The following is a 21598-nucleotide window of genomic DNA, read 5'->3' as shown; positions in this document are numbered from 1 at the left end:
AGGGTCAGTTATAATTAGCAGGTTAGCTAAGTCAGTTGCCATGGTATCATTTGACATCTTCTTGAATTCAGTGAAAAGTGTTCTTCGATTCAAATGAATGTCAAATCTACTAGAGCATTCATATTTAAAAACAAAACAAAAAATTACTGTCAAGTTAATGCGAATACTGTATTTGAAAATAGCTGCCGTTCAGTATCTGCTACATTCCAGTGAAGGGTCACAGGGGGCCGAAGGGTTCTTTCAGGGGAAACGCGTCAGTTCACTCCACTGGGACAGCCAGGGACCAAGCACACAAAATACCCCTCAGTGTTACTCTGTTCAGAAAGGAGAAGGGAAATTCAAAATCGATTGAGAAGTGCCTATGATGATGGGCGAAGAAGAACATGAATGAATTCATTCATTCACAGCTTCTAAGATACATCAAAGAAAAATGTTTTAGGGTGCAACAAATTCAACTCTCAAGGCTGTAACACTAACATGTAAGAGAAGAAATGGGTATGATTGGGCGATGGCGCTTAGACAACCTCCTCACCTGTAGGTTCTGGTGGCACACGGGGTGCCGGGGCTCTGTCAGGTGGTTGAGCACACACCTCCCGAAGCGGTGCAGGCAGACGGGGTCAGAGGGGGCGCATGTACGGGGGCAGGCCGGGGGTCTCAGTACCAGACAGCTGGAGCAGGAGGTGTGCTGACAGGAGCCATGGCAACCCTGCTTCTCTAGTGACACCGACCTGCAGCAGACACAGAGGGAGGGTCATTCAAAACGCTTTACTCGACAGAAGGGGGGGGGAAGGAAGGAAGGAAGGAAGGAAGGGAGGGAAGGAAGGAAGGAAGGGGGAGAACTGAGAGTTCCAGTCCAGATTGAATCACCTGGCTGAGCAGATCTCAGAGGGGTTGGCTTGGCAGTACTCCCACGTGCACTCGGGCCGACAGGTCTCCACGTCCAGGGACTCCAGCACTACCGTGGAAAAACACCAAACATCGTGTCATACAACGAACCATAAACAACGACTACATGCATACAGATGTAAGACAGTGAATGACGACGTGTAGTGAATGAATGGACCCTTTTGAGCATCCTATGGAGATATTTTCATTAGGTACAACATTCCTATCTGTCTGATCTCAGATACAGCTAATATGATAATCTACAACAGGATTGAATCTTTAACTACATAGATGCCATTTCTATAGATATGAGCATTGATTTCACCACGGCCCAGATAAGAGGTGTAATTAAGGCTCAACGGTGAGGAGAAAGTGTCTTTGAATCAAAGGAAGCCTTGACCGCATTATCAATTTTCACAGCTCATAAATAAGATTAACCTGTTTGGTGCCAATTTCTCAATTTCTCCACTTTGCTGCTAAATTTTGGTTAAATCTTAGATGCATTATGTGCACATTATTAAACTGACTCTGAATTTGTATCACTGAACAATTTTCACCATTCAATCATACATTTCAAGAACCATATACAGTATATGACCAAGTCATGATTTAGAAGAATGGTGCTTCTCGATTGATTCAATTCCAGCACAGTGACACCACATCGTTAGAACACCTGACACATTTCTACCAGCCAGGATATCGTCCTTCTTGCATTTACATTAACATTCACATTTTGGGCATTTAGCAGACGCCTTTATCCAAAGCCACTTACAACGCTGTCTAAGTAAGCACATCAGTCTTAGCAAGATTTTGCTCGGAAAGATTTTTTTTTATTTACAGTAGAGAAACTCTACAGGGGGGTAGAGGGGATAGAGAAACTCTACAGGGGGGTAGAGGGGATGAAGAGGTCCTAGTAGGGACAGTTAAGGTGTAGCCTGAAAAGATGGGTCTTCAGTCTGCGGCAGAAGACAGGTTATTGACTGCAGTCCTGACAGCAGTTGCACTGGCCTGGCATAAACTATAACACACGTGTTTAACAGGATGTGATGTCTGTTTACCTGCTTTGCAGACCCCCTTGCGCTCCGTGTCTGGTGTCCCACCTGGTGTCCCACCTGCAGCCTCCTGGTAGACACACACCAGCCCCTCGTCGCACTTGCCCAGGTATTCCCAGGACCCCCCGCAGCTCTCCCCCGCCGTCCTGGCGCAGGCCGGGCAGCAGCCGCAGATGCCCGTGGTCAGGCCCCCCTTGCACTGGAGCCGGAGCGCCCGCCGCGGGGTGCAGTGGATGCGCTCGCAGGGCGGGCAGTGTAGCGCCTGCAGGGTGACCGCCTGAGGTCCAGACAGTGTGTTCTCTGACCCGTACGCCTGATGCCCTGCTCCCACCACCACCACCACCACCATCACTATCCACATCATTGTTGGACTTATCATTCTGGTGGTATCCAGAGGTGAAAGGACCTGTCACTACTAAACACTGAGCACTGAACACTGAACACCACCACTAAAGAGACCTTGCACGTTTATGAGCCGCCACCTCCACCCCCACTGACAGCCAATGGATGAGGGGGTATGACAGTAACCGTGTGGAGTCTAAATGTGCTGTTAATTATCCCCAAGCCTTATCTTTACAATCTCCTCTTTTGTTTTCCAATATTTCTTTCTTTTAACCCCTTTTAGATAAGTTTGATCCAGGTGGAAAGACTGCCCCCTTTGTAATACTAAGTCACATGACTACCTAAAGGGGCAATTCAGTGTCTGATCAGATAATGACCTGTTTCTTACAAGGACAAACGGGCAAGATTAGGACATTGGCAAGGTTATCTGACAACAACACACAGGACTTTTCATAAGTCTGCAAGCCCTATCTAGCTGTGAGCCTAAATAATGCAAATGTCTCAGGGGTCAAACTCTTACTGACTCTTACTAGAGTCAATCTAGAGACTTCTATCAAGTGGCCTTCTCTAGGATGTCACATAAGGATCATGGCTACAAATCAATACTACAAGAGGGCTTCAATAAACTGCTCTACGTAAAGAAATATCAATAGCATGCATGCTGCTGCTATTACCTTATCAATAAATGGTCCTATTGCTTAAGAGAACATTGACCAATAATTGTTCAAAGGTTCCAATTAGGGGCTCAGGAGCCTGTTTCATACAAGCGCTTCCTCTGATAATAATATTCTTTATTATATTATAATTATTAATTAATATTAATTATATAATTTTTTTATATTATAAAATGGTGCACTTGGCAGTTGCAGTGCTGTTTCAGTTGGAAGGTTTAAAAAGCTGCACATAAGACACATATTCATTGCAAAAAATAACTGCGAAAATAAAGAATTTACACAAATCTATTTGCAGATGATTTTTATTAAATTAGGTACATGATTAAAATAAAAAACACTGCAGTCCTTGTCAATTTCATTGCCAATCCAGAAATGTTAAAAGAAAGAAAAAAGGATGAGCCAGTACAACCACCATACATTTGGTCCATTCCTTAGTTCTCTTGCGTTACTTGATACAAGCCGTGCAAAGTTATGTCACCAATTATGATTGTTTCTTTCAACCCCTGGAAGTGATCACAGGTATAGGGTACGGATAGTGTCTTGCAGGACAAAAATAATACCAAATGTTCTAGTACTACCTTTTTAAAAAAGAAATGCTACATACCAGAATGTTTCCAGCAGTCTAATTTCTCATTCTCATCAGAATTCCTTAACCCATCATACACTTCCTAATATGCTTACATAATCATGTGATATTCGATATTTGCCAAACCCAAATGTGAAGACAATAAAAACAATGTTCTTAGACATGTGAATCCAAACTATTGGAGGTATATGTTCAGAGAACCATCATCCTCTGTAGATCTAACACTACAAAATAATCAAATTAGGTTTTCTACTTAAGTGGTATCCTTTTAACCACCATCTAAACAGCTTGGTAGGATCTAATTCAAAAGAAATATTTTCAAAGGATTAAACTATGTAAACATATATTGTGTGTACCCAACATTTTCAATCTCAATTATGTGGTTCTGAATTGGGTGAATGCCTTTTATGAGCATTTTCACCCAGCAAATACTGTCACGTCTAATCAAAGACAAATATCCCCAATTGAAAAAAAATATCACTAACTAACTTTGCTGCCTACGTTCTTTAAAACAAAAAGTGCATTCCATGTTGGGATGCCATCCTCCCAAGTAAAACACATGGTGATAATACATGAGAAAGACAATAGGATTTGCATAGCACACCAAATTTATTTCCTCCTACTTCCAATCTTCAAACAGTAACAATGCATTTTGATGGGTTAATTTCAGATAAAATCGAATAAATTTCATAATTAGAGAAACAGAGTATGCCGTTCTCAAACCTAAAATTGTTGTGGGCAAAACATTTAGAAATCCAGTCAGCCAGTTTTCTAAGAGCGCTTCTGTTACTTATTGCTCCATTTCAGGACAAAGTAACCATGATTATTTCTAACAAGAAGAAATAACCATGTTTGAGATGCACTTCATAAAACTATTGAACACTTTCGTAATCATGTGTAGGTGCAGCATGATGGTTTTCTAGGATGGCTTTGGGCAGTAGAGGAGTGGATGGTTTGAGCAGAGCTTAGAGGGAAAGCCAGTCGGTTGGTGTCACATGAAGTCCTCGTAGTCCTGTGCATAACCTCCTTCAAACTCTCCGTAGTCTGCCAGGTCGTCTTTCATCTTGGCCTTCTGACCACCGCCAAGAACCGGCCCTTTCTTCTTCTTCTTCCCCTTATTTAGTAGCTGTTCAAAAAGAGAAACGATTAGTATTTACTGTCTTCAGAATAATTAATATCATGTAGTGTGTGTGCGTGTAATATATATATATATGTTATGGTACATGTGAGAATACGGTACATGTGGGAAAACTAGGGTTAGGGTTAGGTGCTAGGGTTAGGGATGCCAGCATGTACCAAGTCGACGTAGCACCTAACCCTAACTTTCCCACATGTACCGTATTCCCATATGTACCGTAACATACATACATATATATATATATATAATTTCCGGGGTTTTCTTTCAATCACTAACCTTTTCCTGTTTCTGTTTCTCACTGAGTAAGACTGTGAGTGAGTTGTGGATCTTCTTTAAGTCCTCCACCTCCACTGCACAAATCAAGGAACATTGGGTTTTATAACTCTATAGCAAACGCCAACATGGAGCACCTTTGGTCAAATGGTGTGATCAATAACATCTCGCATCGATCAGTGTTAAAACACTTAAACACTCACATGAGAGGCAGAGGTCCCGAAACAAGGACTCTAGGAAGCTGGAATAGTGTGCAGACTTTTCATAGGGGGCTATCTTGTCCGTCAACAACTTCTGAAACTCTGTGAAGTCATCTTTAGAGGAGGGGCTCATGGCATCAATTCCTGTTATGTTGTTTGAGACATCTGAGGCCGGGGCGGCCGGGACGACGCCTGACATTGAGGAAAATTGACATAAGCACTGATCAGAAACATAAACATTTACAACTATTGTTTCCTCAATTGGTAAAACAATTGTTTAATACAGCAGATTTGTATTGTTAAAGAAATTGTGTTTATCAGCTCGTGAGTTTAGAATTATAGGTTCTATCTCCGTTTAGAATGAGAAGGTTCTATCTCCGTTTAGAATGAGAAGGTTCTATCTCCGTTTAGAATGAGAAGGTTCTATCTCCGTTTAGAATGATAAGGTTCTATCTCCGTTTAGAATGATAAGGTTCTATCTCCGTTTAGAATGATAAGGTTCTATCTCCGTTTAGAATGATAAGGTTCTATCTCCGTTTAGAATGATAAGGTTCTATCTCCGTTTAGGGCAGTTCAGAGATATTGAGCGTCAACGTTTTTACATTCCATTATGTTTTGTGATATGGAACCTTTGTATTTTATGAATTACTAACTCAACATTTTAAAAGATAACAGCACGCAGGCATTAATAAACACCTAATGGATCAGATTATGTAAAACACTAAATTTTTACAAACTTGGAGATAGAACTGTATAATTCTAACGTCACGAGTTGTCTGACAACATCATGACAGTTCTATGTAGGCAGCCGTTACTTAGCAATACCAGAAGCTTTGCCTGCACATTCTCTTACCAAACGCATCCTTCGCCAGTTCAAGATCGGCCTCCTCCTGTTGTTGTTTCGCTTTAAGTTTCGCTGCTAGTTCATCCTCTGGTGTGAGTGCTTCGCTTTCTTTGGATTCCTCACAAGCAACTAGCAACTAGCAAGCAAGTACATGAAAGATCATCATACAGACCAAGCCAATGAGCCATCATTCATTCACACACCACAAAACAATGACCCAATCCAAGTCTAAACTAAATGACAGATGTGGTCATTAATAATAACTAGTAATAATAACTATAACCTATATAAAATAATTCAAGACAGTACATGTCTTCAAAACCATCATTTTATAACACCAAATCCTGAACTTGAAATAAACAGGAGTAGCTGGCTAGCAGACACATTATGCAAATAGTACACAGGCATGCAGAGATTAGCTTGTGTCAAACACTCACCCTCTGTCTCAACTCTTCACGTTTTTTTCTTTGTAAACTTTCCTTTTCTTTGATTTTGTCACTTAATTTCTTCTTCTCGTTCGGCTTTGCATCTTGGAACAAGGAACGGAGTAAGTACAGTAGCAACTCACTGGGTGATCCTGGCTAATACATTTAATAGAATCAGAATGTGTTAGATGTGTTTTTTGACACCTGTTTTTAGTTCTCCCTTCGCTTCCTCGTCATCCCAATTATCCTGCAAAGAGCAAATTGAGAGATAAATATTTAACATTCTTGTGAGGGAGGAAACCATCTTTAGTTAACATTAGCTGACTTGTCCTCTGGTCCCTGGGGTGGGTGGGTGGGGGTTATTTGATTTTCTTTCTTTTTTTGTTTTGGGTCCCGACTTGTAATGTATGTCCCTAATACCTAGAAGCTATATTGTAATGTGTGTGTTGTGGTGTGGTTGTATGGGCTGTTGGGGGCGTTGGTCGCAGGATGTGGCCTTGTTGCCTTGTTTTGTCATTATGTTTGTTTTAAATGAAAATAAAGAAACATTTGATCACAAAAAAAACATTTTTTAGCTAGTTGATCCATCATGAATGTCAGTAGTGTGGGCATAAATAAGCCTAATTGTAACGTGCACCCCTCACCCTCACATGTGCACCCCTCAACCAGATCTAAACTCGTGTCCCAGCCCCCCTGATGAGACGAGCTGTCACCAGAAGCCCCCTAGCAGCAGCCACACAGACCAGCCATATGGGTGGGCTAGCCTTTAGCTATCTGATGTAGCCAGCTGCTAACACCGGCCGCTGCTGGGGGGATCTGACATCAACCATCTCAAACACTAAACACCAAACGTTATCTAAGCTACGGAGGTCCCATAGTCGGTGAAAAGAGTAGCTAGAAACGAACGAACGACAGCCAAGTAACGATGTGAGCTAACGATGCCATGAGTGAGTGTCTGTCTGGGCCCACGCCATGACTGATGATGGACGTGTCACTAGAAACTTCTAGGCTGAACCAGTCCCACACGAGTTAGCCTTCTAACTTTAGAAGAGTTGAGCTCAAATGTTCGTGGGGATTAAACTAGCTGGCGAGTTGTTCCCGGATTCAGTTGCTTTAGTGCCCCAGCTGAAGTGTTCCTAGTTGACATGCGGTAGGTAGCGGGCTAGTAGAAGTGTCAGCTGGCTGGGTTAGCTTAGCATAGCATAGTGTCAGTGTCAGCGGGCTAGGTTAGCTTAGCATAGCATAGCGGTACCTTCACGGCCTCCTCCTCGTCCTCCCCCTCCCAGCGGTCCAGCACCGCCGTCTTGCCTGCCTCCCCGGGCTCGTACGGCTCGAACGTCTCCGCATCTAACGGGACACAATAGAAACATCCATATCACTAAAGTATCACTAGATCATCATTTGTATTTCAGGTGTTCTATGTTTCCAAGCGATGTGTGAGAACTCGTTTAAAATGTACGACAAAATAATCTACAAACAAGTCGATTCTCACCCCAAGAATCTGCCTCCGCCATTTTGCCTCTGTATGTTTCCAGCAGAATGAGTTCCGTCGGTGTTATTTGGTTGTTCGATCTTTGGTTCCGTGACAGAGAATGAATGCGCTGGTGGCAGAGAGCAGGGGGTATTCCATCAACGTTGCTAAAGGAAAATCCTGGCTTATTTTTGATAACTCTCGCGAGACTTGTCAGAATATGCCTGGATATTTTTAGGAACTCTCGCGAGACTTGTGAGACTAAACCTGGATTTTCTTTTAGCGATGTTGATGGAATACCCCCCAGCTCTGCTGAAAGGCTGCTGCTACAGTCCCATGTCTGGTAGGGGTGTGGGTGTGTGTGTGTGTGTGTGTGTGTGTGTGTGTGTGTGTGTGTGTGTGTGTGTGTGTGTGTGTGTGTGTGTGTGTGTGTGTGTGTGTGTGTGTGTGTGTGTGTGTGGCGGGGGCTGCCTCTATAGCCTAGTCATCGTGTTATCTCAAACTTTGCTGGACTATAGTACCAAATGTCAGCTTTCATTAGAGGGTGTTTTTATATCACCTGCTAATATCAGATTGACCATTAGGATTAATAGAAAAACCCAAAACACTGCCAGTGGAAGCCATGAGTACATAACTGCAGGCTTGAACTTCCACACACACAAAGTGCCTGTATGTCTAAATGGTACAGTAACATCTGGATGAAAATAACCTCAAATGAAACCTGACATTCTGTACTTTTGCCTAACTCTTCTTATTTGATAAGTAATGACACGTATTGACACAAAATCAATAGTAATTGAAGTCTTAAAGTAATTTAACTGATTATACATATAAAGTCAGTGTAATTAAATGGCATGCTGTGGGTGCAGTGTTTCCTGTTAACAGAATAATCAATAGTCAGGTTGATGTAGCCAATAAAGACCAAATTACAAATGTTCATTCATTGTATAAAAATGTATTTATGAAGGAAACCATGGAGTAACACTGAATACAACAGGAGTGACCATCCAAGAGTCAACAACACGTTGAGTCTTTTATCTGCCAAACTTGAGACTCATACATAATAAAGATTCCACACACAAGACTAAGAACAGCATTGAAAACAAGATTTTTAGATAAAACATGTTGGCGATTTGCTGGTGCTACAATTTCAAAATTTCTTGACAGAACAATTTGAGGTGATAACTGTGTACAAAATTGACAGGATTTTACATGTACTTACATAGGGCTGGATGTTTACGGTATTTTTTTTAACAAAAAGTGCAGGACCGCTGAACCCCCCCTCCCCCCACACGCCCCCCTCCCCCCCATCACATCCCAAAACAAGAGTACAGTAAAGGGGTTAACATCGTCTTGGGTGGAATCTCAAATACAAATTTTCTAAATTAATATCAGGCCATCCTATGGCTTAAGGGTACTCAATTGAAACCCTATACTAGTAGATTACATTACATAATAACCTTAAAACATCATGATTTCATAAACATTTCCTCCCAAAGATACATTTTAAAACCGCACCTTATTACAGAGACCACAACTGCATTGAATGGACTAGAGCAGACTAGAAAAAAAAAAATTGCAGGCAGACAACAGGAAAGCAGCTCTGTAGCATCAACTTCAAACAAAACACACTGAAATATTTTTGTTGGTTTAAAAAGGCAGTCAACTAACAGAGGAATGCATACTAAAATTCAGAAGCTAAAGAAAAAGTTTTAAAAACCTTGAAGAAAAAAAGAATTATATACATGTCATATATACACATGTAATTGGGTGAGTATATTATACAGGTTTGACTGGCCATTCCTGTTAAAATGAGTCTGGAGCCATAAGGTCCGAACACTCAAATACTGCATAACATTCAGTTCCATCAGTTCAAAACTGTAGCTGCAGATGAAATATCTTCCAGAACATCACCTGCTTTCAAGAATAAACAAGTCACTCCAGAAAGAAGCCAGTAAAATACAGAGGACTGCTCTGGGTGTGCAGTTCTGCTGGAGTATACAGTTTAGTTTGAGTATACAAACATATACTTATACTCAAACATAGCTTCAAAAAATTCAAAAGATTGAGGTGTTTTGTACAAATTTTCAAGGATAATGGCAATGCTGTAGTTGTAGACAGAAATCCATTTTAACATCCCCACTTGAGTCAGTTGATTCTTCTTTTTCGCTTCACTTTGATGTCTCCATCTCCATTGTGTTGGATCCCAGAGTCGGGGCGCTCAGTCTGGGGGCAGGAGGTCGTGCAGACGAAACCGCTCTCGGACATGTGGCCTTACGTCTTCATTCTGCAAAAGAGGGGAACACACGTTAAAAATAAAAACAGACCCAAACGACTTGCACTGACTTCATCCTGGACAGGATACGGTCATACTATACACACGACCATATATAAAGATGTTGCTATTAGATTAGGTAGATGGAAGGATTTAAATTGGGTACCCACCATCTCCACGAGCTTCTCCAGGAAGGGAACCAGCTTCAGGAGTTCGTTGTCATTCCTGTCCATGAACCAGCTCTCGATTGGAATCCCATTGGAGAGCTGTGAAGGTTCAAAACAAAGTAGATTTGACGTTCAATCAAATAACCAGTCCTGTGAGAGGCTAGAGGGAAATTAAAAAGAAGAAGTGATTGAATGCTTACCTGATAAGCAAAGGCTTGAGGTGAATTGTCAATTATGATCGTCTTTGAAAGATCCCTTCCAAGAATGTTGAGGTCCTTGATGTAGTTTCCTTGTACACAAACACAGTGCTCACGAAACAACCGATGCCTGTAAAAGAGAATAACCATTCAACTCTTGACCAGATCATTCACATGGCAGGGATGGTCTCAGAACTAAGAAACAATGCACTACTTACAATCTTGAACCATATAGGCCACAACTAATAAATCACAAGTAAGCCACAACTAATATTAAGGTGTTTTTCATGTGTAAACTTGCTTTATAATGGAACAGATATTTACATCTAAATTCATTTTGAGATAATAATAATACTAAAACATTAGACTTATATAGCGCTTTTCTAGGAACTCAAAGACGCTTTACAAACTGAAAAGGTTGAGTAGTAATAATAAAAAGAGACAAAAAGGTTACGGTAGTGCTGGGTAGAAGACAACAATAGAAGATAAGATCCATCGTTTAAAAAGTTGAATCTGTTCAGCTACGATTTACATCAAAAGCTGTGTTGGTATACAGCAATAAACTTGTGCTTTCACTGACCTGACCAACTGTTTTTTGGGATCCAGGATGTTGAGCAATTTGTCTGCATACACTTTCTTAGAGGCAGTAAAGAGAATGATCTGTGAAGAATAAGACACTTGTGTTGAAGTGAGCAGGTTTACGTTTGGTTTTTGCCAAGTATACAGTTATACAGACATAAACTTTGTTCAATGAGAATCTCACCTCATAAATTTGAGACATACGCTCCAGGAACTCTCTAAAGAATGGCCTCAACCGGACATAAACCTTCAGAAGAAGAAAAACAAACAGGAAAAACTTCACTGAGACCATGTCCAACCATGTCCCCCTGGTCAGTGAAGACCGCCCCCCTCTCTAATGACAATCACAGAACATGGCACGGGCAGTAGTACCTGGTATATGACGTCTTGGAACAGCACAGGAAAGGTCAAGGCAGCATCCTCTAGTTCGTTCAAACTACAATGCACCAACGTTTCATCCTGACGGAACACAACAGGAAAGAGCCTCGATTTAGAACAGTTATAGTTCTTCAAGGAATTTCTCAACAAATGACGAAATCTCAAAATGACCCCAAATGAACCTTATTAACACCGCTTTGTTAACATCATAACAAAGGCAATCACCACTCCCAAATCAAATGTAAACAAATTGACATATTTTCCAAGGACATATGAGATTGTGACTTAAAAACCAAGTTGTGCAATCACTCACCAGGTCCAAGACCAGGGAGAACTCTGGAGTGCTTCGTGTTTTCAGAGGCAGCGCCGGTTTGCGGGTCATCTGCTCCTCTGTCAGTGGGGGCACGTGCTTGATGAAGAAGTACCTGAAACAGAGCAGGGGGGTATTAGTTCATCATTGACCAACCTACGGACCTTTGGGGACAGAGGCTTCAGCGTGGCCGCATCTACTCTCTGGAACTCCCTCCCCATAGTGATCCGCAACGCCCCCACCCTGGACTCCTTCAAATTAGCCCTTAAAACCCATCTGTTCACCAAGGCCTTTGGCCCCTAGTCACTGTTTCAGTTTTGCTTTGTTTGTTTTCTGTTTTGTCTGTCTGACCATTCCCCTTTAGAATTGTAAAGCGTCCTTGGGTTTTTTGAAAGGCGCTATAGAAATAACTTATTTTTTAAGTTATTATTATTGTCCCATCAAAAAACTAAATAAAACTTAATTGGTTTGTTTACAAGGTAACTAACTAAATGAAGGTCTACTCACGGATCAAAAACCTCCCACTCCTCCTCATATGTGCCCTCTGCAGGGGCTGCGGGTGGCGCATGAGGGTAACTGTTTTCCGGGGCACACCCAGGAGCTGATCAGGGGACAACGGCACACATGATAAGTAAACAAGTCTAACCTCGGCTCTGGTGAATTTTCATTACTTTTCATCTACTTGCACTTTCATATTAAGTCAAGAGAACAGAGATGTTTCAAATGATCCCGGTTCAAACGTGACTCTCACTCCTTAGCATAACTACAGGAACCTCTGGATTTTCACATACCTGTTAGTGAGGGCATATCTGTTTATACCTGTTAGTGAGGGCATATCTGTTTCGGTGACAATCTCCCCTTCTTCGACAGTAGCTTCTGGGGCTGTGGGAGGCTGTGGGGGTAGAACTACAGGGGCGGGAGGACAGGGGGAGATGCCTTCTGTGGATGTGGGGGTACTGGTGGGAATCTCCTCCACCTGCTCCATTTCCAACTGCTTCACAATCTCCTCAGCCTCCACAGCCTGGCCAGGGGAGTCTGACCCAGGAGTGGCTAGAGAGAGAGAGAGAGAGAGAGAGATGGGGGGTATTTAAGATGGATTAGGAGAGGATGTAGCCATGAGATTTTGTTGAGGACATCTTGTAGTTAAAAAAGAATAGCATAAAATGACACAGAATGTTTGCAACATGAAGCAGCAAATTTAAACAAGTCTGAAATCGAGATCAAACGTCCAGGTGAACACAACACTGAAAACCATGAGCTTCCTTTCCATGTGAGGGTCAGGAGCCAGGTCTTGGATGATGATGATGATGATGATGATGGTGATGTACTAGTACAGTCTTATACCAGTTTTGGTTGCCGGGGAGAAGAAGTTGAAGACAGGAGAGAAGATGGTCCCCAGCAGCGTGGTGCGTGGTGGGCTCATCGGCGCCTCGGGGGTCTCTAATTTACCATTTGGCTTTAGAGGCTTACTGTTGCAAGTCATTGTATCTGAGGAAAAACAGAATCCAAACGAGACAAATTAGTTTAAATTCAATTAACACTTTAACATACAGCGTACACGTCTATCAGACATGGATTGAGCTAATCGCATTTAAAAAATGTGTTCGCTAATGTCTAGGATTAGGCTTAATCCGGCTCCAGGGCCCCCTACATCATAAACGTTAACAATTCAAAAATGTCATGGAATTTACTGACGTTGGTTGCAAACATTTGAAATGAATTCCTAAAGATGATTAACTGACTCTCAGCTTTATTTGGGCTTCTCCTGCAGGTCCTGGGGATCTTGCTGGGGAGACCTCCGGGCTGCGGCGAGGACGTTATCAGGTTGCTGTCAAGATTACAATCAATACGACTCCTCTTGGCTGGGATGTCCTGCTCCACCTGGGCAGGAGAGGGGGGGGCAGAATAAGCAGGTGGTAACCACATCCTCAGGAACAAACTAACAGGCCGTGGACCGTCTCACATCCTCAGGAACAAACTAACAGTCGTGGACCATCTCACATCCTCAGGAACACACTAACAGTCGTAGACCGTCTCTTTTTAAAATTACATTACAGACATTCTCAGGACATAAGTGTTTAGTTTAGTCCTCAAAAACGTTATGAATTCTTTGACAGCTTGACTCCCTCGTGTAAGAGACAGCAGACCATGGGTCAGAAATCATACTGTACATAGTCTCGTCTTAGGTTGAAAAGCAAGTGGGTGATTGTGCCGTTTCATGGAGGTTTTTTCCCCCCCCGGCTCACACACCTTGACAGCATTTCCCCTGATGAACTTCTTGATGGTGGAGAAGAGTCCTGTTTCATTTTTCTGCATCTTGCCTCTGCCTGTGGCGGGGGAGGAAGACTCCACCTCGCTGTGTTTCCGTTTGGCCTGGGACGGGAGGGCGGTTCGGGCCGGGCTCGGCTGCTGAGACGCCTTGCGCACTCTCAGCCTCATCGTGCTGGGCCGTCACATGAAAGACTGGGATCGGGGAAGAGGAGAGGGGGGGGTTGGATAAGTTTAGGGGGTTCAGGTGAAAGGAAAGGGGTGTAGAGAGAACCAACAGAGCACGGAGAACATTGAGAGAACATCAACAAATCCATTCCAAATAAGTCGGAGTTAAGTTCAGCATTGTAGAGGGGACCACATTACAGCCTTTTTACATTAAAAAAACAAGTATCCATAAATTGATCCATAAAACTTTACCCTTAAGTTTCAATCAATCAATCTGAATGGTGAATCTAGACAAGCAGCTAATCCAATAAGATGTGATCTTAGTTAGAACTCCAACCATATGGAGACGAAAACATGTGATTGATATTGATGACATGGTGTTGACATTTATGGGTTTGGTGGTTTTGTTGCCGAGCCACATCACATGTACAAGCAACATGTGCGCAGAGACAGTAGAAGGGCTGGTTAATGTACAGCGGGGAGCAACAACTGAACTGTGGTTCTCAGGCAGCAGAGAGAAGTGGGCGGTGTTCATCCAGCTGGCTGCCTAGCTCACTGAGCTGAAGTTGGCCGTGGTCTCACTCAACGTTAGCGGGCTAAGCTAAGCGACACAGCCTGGTTAAAACACCCGGACCAGAGACAGAAAGGGCCAAACTAAACACAACACACTAAACCAGTTAACTAACTTTCCTCTCAGAATTTCAGGTGGCTAAGTCTATAATGGCTATAATAATGTCCAGTCCACAGCGGTGAACATTAGTGAGCTGTGCTAATTGACACTAAGCTAAGCTAACAAACTGGCTGCGTTATGTAACATCAAAGTCAGTCAGGCCAGCTAGCAGATAAGTTAGCCAGCGCTAGCTAGCTATGTTGATGTGACCGCTGACGTTAGTTAGCTAGTCTAGCTACATTAAACACATTGATATGCAAGTGGTTAAACCATCAATCTGGGTACAGTTTAATTAAATTGTGCAATCCAGCGCAAAGATGTTCATCTCGGAAGCGACAGCTAGCTACACCAAGCTAGCTAACACAACATGCCCAGCGTGTTAGCCAGTCTGCATGACAACAGAGACACACACACACACAGCTCAACATGTTACACTTGGCTAATAACATCTTACGCGGGTTTTTCAAGGCGCAATAATTTGAAAAACGTTGCCTGGCGACGGATGTTTAGTTCGTTAGTTTATCTGCGATAAGCTAAGCCTGCTAAATAACACGCTAGCTGGCTAAATGGGTTAGCATGCTAACCAGGGGAAAAACGGCAGCGTTTTCAGATCAGATTAAATGCATAGCAAATTAACTTACCGATGATCTAAGAAACTGTCGATGAGTCTAGCTGTTGTCCCGGGGACTGGTAGCCGCGGCCGGGCGACCACCAGAGGAGGTGTGGGTGTCTGGGCTAGGCTGCCAGCGGAGAGAACCAGAGACAGAGACTGAGTCTTCAGGACGCCATTTCCCGCCTCATCACAAACACAGCGGTGCGTTGGTTTTGTTCACCGGTCAGACTCCCACACGACTAAGCACTGACGCCGGGACGCCTCCGATGCAGGAGCCGGGTATGGGCAGAGATCTGTGCCACTAGAATCTGAATTACTGACTTTGAATTTGAATTTCTCAATTAGATTTTTTTTTTTACTTTGAATCACATAATTTGAATTTGTATTCAATTCAGTTATTCAAGTTAAACAATACAAATTCAAATTATGTGATTCAAAGTCATTTTTTTAATTCAACGTCATTTTTTAAAATTCAAATTCAAAGTCAGTCATTCAGATTCAGATTCTAGTGGCACAGATCTCTGCCCATACGGGTGCCATGTTACAAAGCACTGTTTGGCTTGGTATAAAGCTGACGGCAATGGGGAACACAAACCGATGTAATTTTTGCAAACATAATATAATATAGGAATAAGCACGTGCATCCTGTCTTTCAGGTGCAAATGTTTTTTTAGTTTTTTTAAATGAACAGGCATGACATGTCACTCACATACGTTTTAATAATGCCATCTGCTTTTCAAATAATAGAGAATACGATTACTTAAAATAATGTTATGGAAAATGTGTTTCTAGACGATCCAGTTGACAAAGAACTCGCCACCGGGCGCCGGTGCAGATTTCTATTTCTAACAGGCCGCTCCGCCCTCCCCAGGTTCGGCCGCTCACCGATGCGGGCTGCAGCTCGGTTCAAATCGAATGCCACTACTGGGTGCACGCGATTGACACTCCGCGGATGAGGCGCATGCATTGGAATGTTCAGGATTCTGAGCTTTTATGAAATGTTTCACTTACCAGATCCACCGTGCTAGTCCCTGAAGAGATCGTGTTGATGTGACATTGTTCTTACTAGTGTTAACCTCAGCTTACCTTATACACATAGAAACAGTACAGCTTGAATAATCAAATTGCGAACAGAATGAACATGGCATGATGCGTGTGCATTGCTGGCTGGTGTCTTGCAGGCTGTATCATACATTTGGGAATAAACAAAAGTCAATGGAAAAAACGGTCAAGCGGGCTCGTCATGCCAGAACACGGACATGTGGAATACATGGCGCACCAAAGTAAAAACTTTCATAAAAGTCCTCTGAACATATTACAGATGTCATTTCTTAAAAGCGTTCAACATGTACGCATTCAACAAGGCTGAGGTCAAACATTACATTTAATAACACAGGTCAACATTTGTATAAATCAAATTCTCCTCAAATGAGCCTTTCATTGAAATCAATCAAGTTGTATATCATACAACTGCATACAGTACATCACAGCACTTCTGCACATATAATACAGTTAGTGCTTTGTAAAGATTATTTATAAATTATAAGTAGAATTATTTATATCATCAACAATAAATTATCAAAATGCCAGTGAATATTTGAGATTCATCTTATGGAATTGATTGCAGATTGGTGTTTATTGTCAATTATTTGCTGTGTATGAACATTAGTTATGATGAGAATGATGAGAAGCCAATGAATCAAAGACATAATGGTCAAAAAAGTGTTGTTTTTAGTGCAGTGTACAAAAATCTCTTGCTGAAACAGTGCATCTGAATTAATTGTAAGCGTCTACTTCATTCCGAGATGCATGATTTTCCTGTATGGTCCCGGTCCGCCCCATAGCCCCCTTAGGGAAAAAGATAAGAGTTCTGTTAGGACCAGTGGAGGCTGGTGGAGGCTGACATCTGAGGATGGGCTCATTGTAATGCATGGAATGGATTACATTCTATTATAGAATGCATTAGAATTATGTTATTATGTTATGCATTAGAATTACATTAGAATTATGTTAAATACCATTTCTCATTACGTTCCATTCATTACAATAAGCCCTTCCTCTGATTTCTACCTCGGGGCGGCTGTGGCGCAGGAGGTAGAGCGGACGTCTAATGATTGCAAGGTCGGTAGATCGGCAGTTCAACCCCCGGCTGGCCACATGTTGAGGTGTCCTTGGGCAAGACACTGAACCCCAAAATTGCTCCCAATGAGTGGGCCCACGCATGGTAGCTTGCCGTGAATGTATGGGTGAATGAAAGGCAATTGTAAAACGCTTTGGAATAAGGTGCTATATATAAGGTGCTATATAAGTCAGTCCATTTGACTTTTTACCTCCACCAGCCTCCTATTTGGGGCCAAAGACTTACCAATCTACAGGAATTTTCATGGAAAAACTACGTACTTCAGAAGACCGTGCCAATACAGGTGAGGCATCAGGTGAGCCTTCATGTGGTACATGGTTCTCCTCTCCTTGCTTTGGTCAATGGGGAAAGTCTCCAGGGGTTGGCCATTGTAATCAAACTCTGCCAGAATGACGGTATTGTAGCTTGTCACCAAAGGGCAGGATGTGTAGCCATCATACTGCAAAAAGAGTGAATATGTTAACGCTGATATTACTGTTATCAATGCAAGTCAAATAAAGAGGTTTAGGTTTACTTTATTAGAAATTTGCCACCTCAACATCCTCCCTAATAATAATAATAATAATAATATCAATATTTTTATTATAATAACAAAAATAATATCACAATATCGATTCAAAGAGGCAGTCACCAGAAACAGAAAGGTGGCCATCTTTCCACTCACCTAGAAGTTCTAGAACACCCCTGGCAGTAACAACATGTATGCAAACCGAGTGTCAGGAAGAACACTCAAGTTTTAGAAAGCACTTTTTCCAGACCAAAACAGTGTTTGTAAATGATGTATGTCTCATTCCTTGATTGCTACTGATTATATATACCGGTAGTCATTAAAACCATTACGAAGCTTTTAGACAAAGCTTGAAGGTTACATACTGGATCTTTAAGTGAAAAAGCATTATTAGGCATGACAGTTTTAGTTTGACTTAACCAAAGCATTCAAATTCCCAAAGTCGCTTACCTTCTTATCCGGCTTGGCGTTTTTCAATACTTTTCTAATAGTTCTGTCAAGCACAGCAGACTGGGCAGCTGAAAACAAAACACACCCTGTCACATTCAAACAGGAAATGTCCCATCTAGGTTGCCAACCTTGTAAATGAGTCAGCTTGTAAACCACAACAGGGAAACAGTACTGAGGGCTGTCTTATCAATGCTTACCTACTGCAGCAGCTGTTTTAGATGTGGGCAGGTTGGTGCAGTCTCCAATGCCAAACACATTGGGATAGTTCTTATGTTGTAGGGTCTCTTTGTCGACGTCCAGCCAGCCAGCCGCATCAGCCAATGAGCTCCCTTTCACCACAGAATTGGGTCCCATTGGAGGCGTGACATGAAGCATCTCGTACTGAAAACGTGTACATTCAAAAACATTTTCTTTTTTAGTTTTCTATTGTGATTCATCAATGTTTGACTTGTCATCGTATATTCTCCATTCCCACATCATAGTTGTCTCGAATAATATAATAAAAATATTGTTCAAGGAGTTGGGCATGTTAGAGAAAGAAATGACCATGTACCTCCATCACTTTGGTTTCTCCAGGATTGTCAAGATTCTCAAATACTGCCTCCTGCTTGTCAGCCCGGACCTCAACGAGGTTCTGCCTGAGGTTCACTTGAAGGTCACGACTCTTGACAATCTCCCACAAAGCATCTGCGTACTTCTTGACCCCAAACAGCACTGGTAGTGATGTGTTGTACACGATATTGGCCTTTGACCTTTTTCCTGTCTTAGAGGAACATCAGAACAACATTATTGAATTATTGCATTATTGAACAGATGAAAGCTTCAAACATATTTTTACAAATTCTATAATATCCATTTTTACACATAAAGCTGCTTTATTTTATGAAATTGTAATCATATTGTAATACCTTTCTAAGATAGGCATCAGTCAGGTACATAATCTTCTGAGGTGCCCCTGCACACTTAACAGGGGTGTTGGGGAAAGAGAATATGGCGTTGCCCTCTTTGAAGTTCTGAAGTGCGCTCCATGTCTTCTCCACTGTTTGCACAGAGTAATTTGAACCAATCTTGGGATGTTCAAAACCCTCAGGTAGGCCCTTGATCTACAAAGTCATTGTGGGGAGCAAAACGTGTCCTCATTGGCTAAATCTCATACCATGTAAAAAGTTATTAACTGTTAATAAAAACAATACTGAAAAAACAATATGCCATCAATTACATGTCAAAACCATTGTGGTGCATTACCTTCTCATAGTGAAGTTGTAGACCAAGAGCCACTATCAAATATTCATAGGAGATCTGTTGTAGTGAACAAACTTAAGCTCAGGTAAAACAAATATGTCACACAACTTACTGAAAAGGGAATGATTGTGATTGTCAAAAAGACATCAATTTATCCAGCTGCATTTACCAGATAACATTCTGCCACTCTCCACAATACCGTTTATCTGTACATAAGACCAGGTTTCAAATAATTCTACTGAACATCTGCAAAACCCAGGATGACACAATCCCTGACCTTTGTTCCTTATTTACTTTCAGACCCAACCCTACCCAACAATCCATTTTATTTTTTACAGACTTCCTGTAATGTATCATATCTGTGTTATATTGCATATTGTATGATATTGCATTTCATCATATTGTAACCTGTACAGCATTTTGCATTACTGTTTCTACTGCAGTACGACTGGTCCCGCTGTAGTACAGCTACCATCACTTTATCACTTTATTACCTTATTCTAGTTTATTATTAGTTACTTTACTTATTTTACTGTTCTATTATTGTTGCTTTTGTATCCTGCTGCAATGCCAATGTCGAATAACCTAAGCATTTTACTCTCAATGTATATTGGATGTAATAAAAGCAAATCTGATTCTGATTCTGATTTCAATAAACATAAAGAAAATAGTCTTTCAAAAGAAACATACCTCTATCCCATTTTCTGTGCGAACAGTGTTTGCGTCTGGGTTAATCTCCTGAACTCTGGATTTCACCCACTTCACTCCAGAGGGTAGAACACTGGCAGTAGGGCGACCAGACGAGGCCACACTTTTCGCCCCAGCGCCAACCAAGGTCCAGATGGGCTGGTAGTAGTGCATCTGAACACAAAGGACGAAACATACAGCTTGGTTGGGATATACAAGTAGGATGGATAACTTCTCTTCTTCCTTCATTCATACTTAAAGCCACAATCTGGGATGTGTTCTGCTGTGTACAGTGATCAGGGTACGGGGTCAGGGTACACCAAGAATTCCTTTCATCAAGTAAGGATGACCTGTTTGACAATTAGTGGAGTTAGAAGTAGAAATTAGTGGAGTTAGAAGTAGAAATGAGTAGAGTTAGAAGTAGAAATTAGTTAGAAGATTAGTGGTAAATCCTTGCCTCACTAGGTTCCACGATGGCCACATTTCCAGCACCGAATGTCCTCTTCATCCTGGCCCCCATGGTGATGCCTCCACTCCCTCCTCCGAGCACCAGCATCTGGTGATGTTCTCTGGAGGCCGCAGGACTGCTGCTGGAGGGAAGGGGACAACTGGTGCTGATGCTGGCAGTCCTATGGCACTGCTTCCAAAGGGCTGGTTGCCGATGGAAAACGGTTGCCATCTCGTTTTAGACCACTCGATTTAAATGTTAAATAAGTTAGAGAGGTTTACTGTACATAAACTGACAGGTCACGGTTACAGTGCTGTGCTTCAAGCTTGGGGCCAAGTGCGTACTGGATCTGGCTGACATCCAGTTGTCCAAACTCGCAGATGACACCCTGCTTTTAATACATAGACCGTAGAACAAATGTGTGAGACGATCTGAGATGAATACTTTCGTCTAGGCTTTAATAACAAAACATAACCATGTCAAAACATATACATCAGAAACTCTAGTCATATTGAAAACATGTAAACGTACCCAATTTACAACAGCGCGAAAACGGGATGTGACCTGCAAGTTACTGGAAAAACAAACCGATTTCGTAAGACTGAACA

At 42.0% G+C, this 21598-nt stretch overlaps 4 protein-coding genes across 4 annotated transcripts; all 4 read right to left on the bottom strand.

Annotated features, from left to right (window-relative positions):
• Nucleotides 1-240: 240 nt before the first annotated feature.
• Nucleotides 241-2298, bottom strand: LOC308170462 (uncharacterized protein; the record flags this gene model as incomplete). The annotated part of the gene is made up of 4 exons (XM_080545252.1): nt 241-267; nt 533-728; nt 868-955; nt 1944-2298. 4 exons carry the CDS (start codon nt 2296-2298, stop codon nt 241-243), a joined length of 666 nt encoding a protein of 221 aa, XP_080401378.1.
• Nucleotides 2299-3301: 1003 nt separating this feature from the next.
• On the bottom strand, nt 3302-7968 carry eif3ja (eukaryotic translation initiation factor 3, subunit Ja). The gene is made up of 8 exons (XM_080544948.1): nt 7912-7968; nt 7672-7766; nt 6624-6666; nt 6432-6523; nt 6004-6130; nt 5154-5342; nt 4954-5027; nt 3302-4665 (listed from the first exon to the last, which is right to left on the bottom strand). Exons 1-8 carry the CDS (start codon nt 7931-7933, stop codon nt 4531-4533), a joined length of 777 nt encoding a protein of 258 aa, XP_080401074.1. The 5' UTR covers nt 7934-7968; the 3' UTR covers nt 3302-4530.
• A 1244-nt stretch (nt 7969-9212) lies between these two features.
• On the bottom strand, nt 9213-15673 carry ctdspl2a (CTD (carboxy-terminal domain, RNA polymerase II, polypeptide A) small phosphatase like 2a). The gene is made up of 13 exons (XM_080545123.1): nt 15544-15673; nt 14047-14259; nt 13539-13677; nt 13141-13284; nt 12616-12846; nt 12304-12397; nt 11800-11911; nt 11481-11567; nt 11293-11355; nt 11110-11189; nt 10533-10659; nt 10336-10431; nt 9213-10177 (listed from the first exon to the last, which is right to left on the bottom strand). The coding sequence occupies exons 2-13, from the start codon at nt 14233-14235 to the stop codon at nt 10112-10114; spliced, it is 1428 nt and encodes a 475-aa protein (XP_080401249.1). The 5' UTR covers nt 14236-14259; nt 15544-15673; the 3' UTR covers nt 9213-10111.
• A 1110-nt stretch (nt 15674-16783) lies between these two features.
• sqor (sulfide quinone oxidoreductase) lies at nt 16784-21299 on the bottom strand. The gene is made up of 9 exons (XM_080544891.1): nt 21000-21299; nt 20546-20716; nt 19859-19912; nt 19522-19716; nt 19167-19376; nt 18811-18994; nt 18614-18681; nt 17916-18094; nt 16784-17363 (listed from the first exon to the last, which is right to left on the bottom strand). The coding sequence occupies exons 1-9, from the start codon at nt 21219-21221 to the stop codon at nt 17306-17308; spliced, it is 1341 nt and encodes a 446-aa protein (XP_080401017.1). The 5' UTR covers nt 21222-21299; the 3' UTR covers nt 16784-17305.
• Between the last annotated feature and the right edge of the window lie 299 nt (nt 21300-21598).

This window comes from Nansenia antarctica (genome assembly GCF_963989245.1).
Source record: "Nansenia antarctica genome assembly, chromosome: 14".
NCBI lineage: Eukaryota > Metazoa > Chordata > Actinopteri > Argentiniformes > Microstomatidae > Nansenia > Nansenia antarctica.
The sequence above is the reverse complement of the archived record's forward strand: the minus strand, read 5'-3'. Positions and strand labels throughout refer to the sequence as shown.

Coding starts and splice junctions, on each gene's coding strand:
- ctdspl2a (XM_080545123.1), bottom strand. CDS start 14,235: ATGAGGCTGAGAGTGCGCAAGGCGTCTCAGCAGCCGAGCCCGGCCCGA. Junction 12,847..13,140: donor CTCCCCGGCAACCAAAACTG/GTATAAGACTGT, acceptor CTCTCTCTCTAG/CCACTCCTGGGTCAGACTCC. Junction 11,568..11,799: donor TCTCCCTGGTCTTGGACCTG/GTGAGTGATTGC, acceptor GTGTTCCGTCAG/GATGAAACGTTGGTGCATTG.
- sqor (XM_080544891.1), bottom strand. CDS start 21,221: ATGGCAACCGTTTTCCATCGGCAACCAGCCCTTTGGAAGCAGTGCCAT. Junction 20,717..20,999: donor CCATCGTGGAACCTAGTGAG/GCAAGGATTTAC, acceptor CTTTGTGTTCAG/ATGCACTACTACCAGCCCAT. Junction 18,682..18,810: donor TAAAACAGCTGCTGCAGTAG/GTAAGCATTGAT, acceptor TTTTGTTTTCAG/CTGCCCAGTCTGCTGTGCTT.
- eif3ja (XM_080544948.1), bottom strand. CDS start 7,933: ATGGCGGAGGCAGATTCTTGGG. Junction 6,131..6,431: donor GTGAAGAGTTGAGACAGAGG/GTGAGTGTTTGA, acceptor CTTGCTTGCTAG/TTGCTAGTTGCTTGTGAGGA. Junction 5,028..5,153: donor TCGGGACCTCTGCCTCTCAT/GTGAGTGTTTAA, acceptor TGATTTGTGCAG/TGGAGGTGGAGGACTTAAAG.